Raw genomic sequence first — 8,594 nt, 5'->3', positions numbered from 1 at the left:
AATTTCAAGAATATCTGACGTTAAGCTTAGTCAATGAAAAGTAGTGGATAATGAATTTCTCGCAAATAATTATGGTACTTTGCTCGGTATTGCTGCAGAAGAATGCGTTCCGAAAATAAAATCAAAGGATGAACGGACATCAAAACTGTCAAATGAGAACAATAAGCAATTCGTGATTGCTAAAAAACTAAGGAACATATTTTAGTTAAATTTTTTTTTTCTTTTTTTGCCTCCTTACATTTTGCCATCATGACATTTGCCGCCTCTAAGATCTGCCGCCCTGGGCGTCGTCACAGGTTTGCGTACCCCAGGAACTGGGCCTGTTCTCATTTAAACAATAACTCATTTATTTTTTTCCTGCAAAATTTTTTGAATAACCAGAAAACACACTCTTGGCATGTCCGAATCTGTTTCTCAAATGTACTTAAGTTATTGAAAATTTTATATCAACATTCCGCAAATTCAATTTGTAGTACTAAATTGGGTTGTTTCTTGCAGTCAAAAGTACTACTTTTAGTCACTGAAATTGATAGAATTAGCAAAATAACATGGAGCCAGACAAAACTTTTATTTTTACAACAGTTAATTTTTTAGATGTCTGGTTTTGGAAATAGGGCGTGGTTTTACAAGTTCACAAGTGATATACTTTGGCGCGTTGCTCTGTTGGCGCCTAAATGTTTACGTTTTGCTGTCAACCGCGGTGTTACTAGATTCTGATTTGCGCTGTGCGCTAATGGCATCATCAGTGAATAGCATTTCATCACTTGTGATGTCATGTGCAGAAGCGTAAAAAATGAATTTCAATCTGCGCATCAATTAAAATAACTGTTAAAAAGTATGAAACTTGTCAAAATGTTTAAAAAATGGTCAAATGCTATGTTTTTAAGCATGCTCTTTCAGAAAAAAATACTTTTAAAATTTCAAAAACGACCCCATTATGCATTTATAATGGTGTAAAATAACTTTCTTTTGAGAAAATTAATGATTTAAATCAGCGGTTCTCAATCGGTGGTCCGACGAGCCGTCCCCGGTCCACAGAACGATAGGGAAGTTGCAACCTATTAAATGTTCATATTTTGGCTACTGGATATTTGTTAATTGACCCTCAAAACTAAAAAATTCACCATCGCCGAATTTTAAAACACCGTGGTTGATTTTTAATGAATTTTTAAAAATTCACGCGCAAAAGTGCGCTTTACTGAAACGTCACGAGCCTACGTCACAGGCCGCGAATGGGCAGCCTTCCGCCGAAGATCCCTTGTTTTCGCTAGGGACGTTTTGAGCGCGCTGATATTTATATTTTTTAGAAATTCAATAATCCTTTTGAACACACTATGGAGACCGGATTCGTTAAAGCACAATCTGAATAATCTTTCTCATGTAACATCAATGATGATATTCGAATATTTCCGAGAGGATGAGAGGTTCCAGAAACGCGAGGAGTTAAATGCGAGGAGATAAGCCCTTTATGTTTTGTCTTCGAAGTCGAATGCGTGACCTTCGGCTTCTCCCCTATCGGAAGAGCGCATGACGTCACTTCCTATGCCATTTGACGTCACAAGCGCTTGAACTTTAAAAATTAATTTAAAAAAAAACTACTTATCGTATCGCAAAAATTTTTTCACCTATCATGTTCATACATGTTACTCTATCATATAAAAATAAAATTGAAAATTCGAAAACTTCCCTATTTGCCTGGTCCTTAGGGATTTTTGCTCGTTCACGCTGAGAAAAAAAAAAAAAAAAAAAAAAAAAAAATCTGCGTCTCGATTTGGCCTTCGGGCCCTTTTCATTTGAAAGCTGGCCAATTGCATTCAAAAGATGTTTTTGCAATCCGAATGGGGTTGTTTCCTTCATTCAAAAGTACTACTTTTAGACACAGAAACTGATAGAATAAGCAAAAAAATAAATAAATAAATAAATAAATAAATAAAAATAACATGGGCCAGGACAATACTTTTATTTTCCCAACAGTTATTTTTTAATTAATTTTTTTAAAGTGTCCGATTTTTCAAACAAGGCGTGGTCTTTATGACGTCACAACTTCGGCGCATCTTTCTACCGCGTTTCTACGTTATGATAATCAAGCAGTGAATTAAACATTCCCTCTACTCTTGCAATCAACTATATCGTTGCCAGTACATGTGAGTGAAGATGCGAATTAAATATTGTGCTCTTCTGAATGCAACAGTGAATGGCATTTCATCATTTGTGATCATCGGCAGAAGCGTAAGCAATGAAAGTGCACCGATTAAAGTTTTTTTTTTTTTTTTTTTTTTTTTTTTTAATATTAAACGTAGTCAAGTTCTTTAAAAACTCACCAGATCCTATGTCTTTAAGCATGCTCTTTCAGAAAAAAATATTTTTAAACTTTTGGAAACGACCCCATTGCAATAGCATCTTAGCACGTTAGTAGTGCGATAGCAGGTTCATCATGGGTTACTTTTCGTCAAGGCATGACAAAACCATAAGCTATAAACCAACCTATGGTAAGGAGGAAGTTGGGAAGATATAAACCAACTCCTTATTCGTATATAAATTTGACTCCTTTATGTTATAAAAATCAATCAAACTTAATTAACTAACTTAACTTATTAACTAACATCACACATAACGTTGTTACACCTCAAGAAGTTGTCGTTCAATTAAATTAAAAATCTATCGAACACGATCTCGTGCGTCTTTTACTTTTCAACAATTAGATCTTGCCATTCGGCAGTTTGTGTAAAATGAAATAAATAAATATATTTAACTATTGAAATACATTACAAATATGGATGAGGTGTTGCCGTATATATTACTAGAGATGATCATTACGTGGGAACATTGAAAATGGAACCGGAACGTCAATTCGCAACTCCAGAGCTCGAATACGCTACTTTGCGGTGATTAACAATACTAAAGAAAAAGGTAAAACATTCCGTTTCACATGTTTTCTTTGGAGAAAATTACAGGCTTCAGAGAGTTTGTGGTGCAATGTAATTTCAGAGGAATAGAAAAGAAAGCTTCCGACAAGCACGATGAAATATTACTGACATTCATTAAGCTTCAAAGCAAGTTATAAGTTACGGCATCTGTTTGTTTTACCTTTTTCATTCGCCATTAGACAGTGGCTGCAGCACCCCCTGTAGTTTATTGGAGTTGCGAATAGTGGTCAAGTGAGTAAAACAATTCGGATTGCTCAAAAAATTAAATTAAATAAAATAAAATAAAAAAAATAAAAATTCGAATTTTGACACCTTGTATTCAAATTATGTTTTTCGCAATCACGAGTGCGCGCGTGTGTGTGTAAGCGTGTGTTTGTGTCTGTGTGCAGGCATGAGTGTGTGTGTGTGTGTATATGTGTGTGTGTGTGTATGTATGCGTGTGTGTGTGTAGGATATGGACGCAACCTGGAGACTGTTTTCGCTAGAGGAGCAGCATCGTGAAGCCGGTCGACGGTGGTGCTGCAGGGGGAGTCGAGGGGAAAATAAAATCATAGGAATTCAAAACTGTCAAGTGAGAACAATAAACAATCGTGATTGCTCAAAAAACCCTTTAGCAAAAATAAGAAAAAAAAAGAAAGAAAGAAAGTCACCATAATGATGATAAATATTCTACACGACATCTTTTACGTGATTTTTGAGATTAATTTTTTAAATTGCTTGTGACTTTTCAGCATTGATGTACACTTTTGTATATTTTTAACGATAATGGGGTCGTTTCCGAAATTAAAAAAAATATATTTTTCTGAAAAAGTTGTTTAAAAACATAGGATCCGACCATTTTTTAAATAACTTGACTAAGTTTAATATTAAAAACAATTACTTTAATAGGTGCGCTTTCATTGTTTACGCTTCTGCGATGACATCACAAATGAGGAACTGCCATTCACTGTTGCCATTCACAGAGCACAATATTTAGTTTGCTGCTTTCCTCACATGTGTTGACAACGATATGGTTGATAGCAAGCGTAGAGTTGATTATCATAACGTGGAAACGCGGTTGACAGATGCGCCAAAGCACATCATTTGTGACGTCATAAAGACCCCACCTTATTTTCATAATCGGACATTTTAAATAATTAATTAAAAATTAAGCGTTGGGAAAAATGAAAGTTTTTTTTCTCGCTCTATGTTTTTTTTTTTTTTGCTTATTCTATCAATTCCAATGATTAAAGTAATACTTTTTACCGAAGGAAACAACCCCATTGCTTATCAATGTCTCCTAATTTTCGCCGACATGAAATGTCCTCCCCCGATACCGTCGCTCGCAACAGACGACGTTATCCTGTTGCGACCTTTTAGATCCTTGAGACTATAGTGGTCTAAGGGGTTGTGACGGTGATCTAAGGTGTTGACAACGTCTTCCCCCACCGATTTTCAGTTTCAAGCTTATCTTTTGATTTATTTAAGGGGGTGGAAATTTTAAATGTCGGCGAAAAATAGGGTAAACTTACTTGTTTACGTTTAAATATTTGGAGTATTTATTGCTCCTTAATGCCAAGAAAAGTTTTATTTATGTATTTATTACTTTGTTAAAAGGTAGGGGGAAAAAAAGTCCTTCGCAATTTTTTTTTCACAAGTTTTTAAAGTCTCCAACATTTTTTTTTTTTTTGCAAGAAGGGAAAGAAGGAAAAAAAAAGAGGGGAGGGGAGCCTTACAGGTCTGTAAAAAATATCACAGGGTTCTTACGTTTCGCGACCACTTTTTTTTTCACAAAAAAAAGAAAAAAAAGCAGAAACAGAACAAGGGGGGGGGGGGAATAAATGAAAAAAAAAATAGAAAATTAATTTGAATTCTAAAATTTTGAATTCAAATTATGTTTTTCGCAATCACGAACTGCGACAGGACCGTACTTGGAGGTACTGTTTCTAGAAACGGCTCCTGTTCCCCCAAGCCTGGCGGTTACGTGTGCATAGTTGTGTGTGTGTGCAGGCATGGTTTGCGTGTGTGTGTAGACGTGCGTGTGTGTAGGATATGGACGCCTCCGACCAGAGGAGAAGCGGATAGCTCGCGACCGGAGCAGCCGCGCCTATACAGAGGACGGTGGGCGGTGGTGCTGCAAAGGCCCCTGGTTCAAGCTGAAAAAGGATCCGGACGCCAAAGACGGTCAAGTGATGACAATAATCAATCGTGGTTGCTCAAAAAAAAAAAAAAATCGCTGGTCAGCGATTTTTTTTTTTTGAAAAACCTTGGCTTGCACATTTTATGATTCAGCCGATTTAGTGGCAGGCATGGGTACTCATATATAGGGGGCAAGTGGGGGCTCAAGCCCTCCCCCTTTAGAAATGAGAACTTCTTTGCTTTTAGTTCCTTTTTCTTTGCAAAGATGTAAAAACATTTCTTCTCCCACCCTTAATGAATAAGTAATTACAATTGTCAAATTTTAAAAACTCTAATCAGTACTGAAATCGGTTTCCATGGAGAAAATATCCTACTAAACCATGAGTAAAATATCTGAGCCCCCCTTAATGTTTTTCCATGGTGACAGGAGTGTAACATTGTAACATTGCATTTTTGTACAATGATGTCGTTCAAAAACCTCAGTGGGCACTGAGAGTCCCTTTCTTCAACTTCCAATGAATCTGTTGCCTTTCACTTCACTCAAGAAGTTTTTAGCTCACCCTATAGCCAATATTTTGCTAAAATTGTAATCATTGGTTATATTTTCTTCAAAAATAAATAAATAAATAAATAAACTTTTTATTACTTTTTGCTAGACTTGTTTGCTGCATCAGGCCGTGTGCCCCAAAGTCACGTGATCAAGTTTGACGCATCAGCACTGATGTCATTGATGATGTCACTGAAATTTAAATGAACTTACCACATGTTTTTTGTTGATTACTTCTAGCTATGGCAACGAGATTGCTGTATTTGTTGTGAATTTTGGGAATTTCTGCTGCTTTGTTGATGCGTTTTAATTTTGTTCTCTTTTCTGTTTTGTACTTGCGAGATTTAATGCAGTTTTTTTATTTTTAGTCAGAATGGTGAAGGTTGCTGTTGTTGGAGGTGGAAGTTTAGGTGTAAAAATTATTGGTACGTATTGTGCTTATTTTAACATTGTCGTGTATATGCCATATGTTTTAGGGACGCACCCCAAGATTAAACTTTGAGGAGAGAAGTGAAATATATTTACGGGAACAATGAAATTTCCTAGATTTTTTATTCATTGATTTTTTCGTTAATTATATTGTAAAGCTTTTTTGTTTTCTTTCAGGCTGGGAAACAGCCTCACTAAAGCGATAAAACATCAACAAACAATCTTCGGGTAATAACTCACGACGAAGTTTTGCCGGAAAGGAATTTTTAACGATGTTGTATTAGGAAACCCCAGTGCTTAATTTGAATGGGAGCTCTTTTGTTTCGTTCAAATTGAATGTGAATGTTTTCATGTTATTCATATTGTATTTCTATCAGAAATTAAATAAATAAGAAAATAATACTTCTTAAAATCCTAGGCTGACTTTAATCAAACCCATCATTTAAGAGGTCACGAGAGGGCAATTGACACCTTCCTGGCTTTGAAAAATTAATGTTTTTGCATATATGTGGCTAAAGGTTTGGTTGTTTTTCGATTTCATTTGCATTGCGTATAATACACCTACACCCTTTGACCCTCTGGAGCCCTGGAAAATGGAAATGAGGGGCTGACTTTGTATACGTCAAAAGAAATGAGAATGGGGCTCGTATATTCCTTCTTCCCCATTCCTTGAATACATTTCTGTGTGTAATTTTTTTTTTTTTTTTTTGTTTTTTTAAACTGAAATGTTGCCAGACCCAATATCCGTTTTTTTTTTCTTTTTGTATTCAAAAAGCAGTTGACTATTTTGGTTTTCCATTGTGAAATTTTTAATTTCTATCTAATCCCTTTATTGACTTATCTTTTCGATTGAATTGGTATTTTGTAGAAAGGTTGCTTTTTCCATTTTTCCCGCTTTTTTTCAAAATCATGCCTCCTGACCTAAATCTCTAGATAAAGTTTTGCCTTGTTTTTGTTTCTTACCTTTAAAAACGAAAATTATCTCTCAATGATTGTTGTTCTCTTTAGCAATGTTAAAATTTTTGTTTATCCACAATTGAGACAGTGAGAAACAAAGGGATGTAAGTGGCAAAATCAAAAGTTAGGAGATAACCAGTACAAATAGAAGGTGAGAGTTTCCACTCTCTTGGGGCAATTGATAGTACTAGTAACCCTGGTAAATGCTGCTACATAACACAATTCAGAAAACTTTTGAATAAAAGCCTACCTAAAACCGGAACTTTAAACGCGTTTTGCTTGAAACTTGAAAATGTCCACTTACATGCCTTTTGTTTCTCATTGCCTCAATTTAAGTAATTTAAAACATTAGAATGGCATATATCCATAATAAATTAACTATTCCTCATGACTCAAAAGTAAAATTCCCATTTTTTCACCATTCAACAATTTTCCTTCCCCCCTCTCCCCATTTCATAGTGAATGGAGTGCCTAGGAAAATTGTTGCTTTAGGTACCTGTCTCACAAAACTTTAAAGACTTTACGCTCCGGGGTCTCCCATACTTACCACTTTTTGTGGTTTAACCAGTTGGATGGGACTCTGAAGACTGCTTGGATTTTTTTGATCCAGACCAGATGCTGAGCATCCCTGGTCCAGCACCCCCAGATGGACATGAAGGCAGTGGCGTAGCTAGACCCGACTTTCGGGGGGGGGGGGGTTATTTCTTATATATATATATATATATATATATATATATATATATATATATATATATATATTTATATATATATGTATAATCGCTTGGAATTTTTCCCTTTTCTTCTTTTTTTTTTCTTTCTCTTCTCTCTTCTTTTTCTCTTTTTTTTTTTTTGAGACTAACTTTTCGGGGGGGGGGGGGGGTTTGTCCCCAAAACCCCCCCCTTAGCTACGCCCCTGCATGAAGGGTTGCTAATGTGAGAAGGAATGCTTTTTGCCTCTTAAGATTTACTTTTGGTAAATAGATCGCTTTGGATCAAGTTTGAAAATGACAATATTGTTGGAGTTTGATATGCAGAGGTTTTCAGAAAAACTAATTTGAGATAAGCATGGAAAAAAACATTGAATTTATGCTATAGTTCGTTTCAATTTAAGTTGGCACTGAAGGGAAAGCTATTCAAACCGAATTGCAGCCATTGTCAAGGAAACGAGGTTACTCTACATAGGGCGCGTGCCAGTCAGCGTCGCGAACTTGCCGAATTTGGCGAGGGTAAAAAAGTAATGTAAAATATCAAGAGCGAAACAACTTTCTTTAATTTTCAAAGAAATTAGATTTGTCTCAAACGTATTTCATCATATTTTTATCACAAATGCAAGGCTGTAAATGGGTATTCATTTTGCAACGGCAGAGAGCTATTGGTCACCAAAGTAATTAACAAATAATTCTGAATCATGAAAAAGTAGCTGAAAAACTAATCAACAGTAATAATTAAAAGAAGAGAACATGCTCTGACCGAGACGTATACTCTGTCTCTAATGATTCCTTTCGCTGATAGAAAGCATGTGCCCACTTGTCAAAATATACTGACCATCCAGTATATATATCATTTATTTTAAAAGAAAAGATAAGACGACGGAAGTTGATAAAGGTAAGGAGAAC

At 35.6% G+C, this 8,594-nt stretch overlaps 1 protein-coding gene across 1 annotated transcript in view; it reads left to right on the top strand.

Moving 5' to 3' along the window:
* Positions 1-5,847: 5,847 nt before the first annotated feature.
* LOC129229980 (3-hydroxybutyryl-CoA dehydrogenase-like) overlaps positions 5,848-8,594 on the top strand; it is a gene marked incomplete at its 3' end in the record, with an annotated part of 28,919 nt that continues 26,172 nt past the window's right edge. The window contains 1 exon segment of the mRNA XM_054864364.1: positions 5,848-6,017. Coding sequence (XP_054720339.1) covers positions 5,966-6,017 — 52 coding nt within the window.

Source organism: Uloborus diversus, chromosome 9, assembly GCF_026930045.1.
Source record: "Uloborus diversus isolate 005 chromosome 9, Udiv.v.3.1, whole genome shotgun sequence".
NCBI classification, from domain to species: domain Eukaryota; kingdom Metazoa; phylum Arthropoda; class Arachnida; order Araneae; family Uloboridae; genus Uloborus; species Uloborus diversus.
Note: the sequence above shows the minus strand (reverse complement) of the source record. Positions and strands in the feature narration are given on the sequence as shown.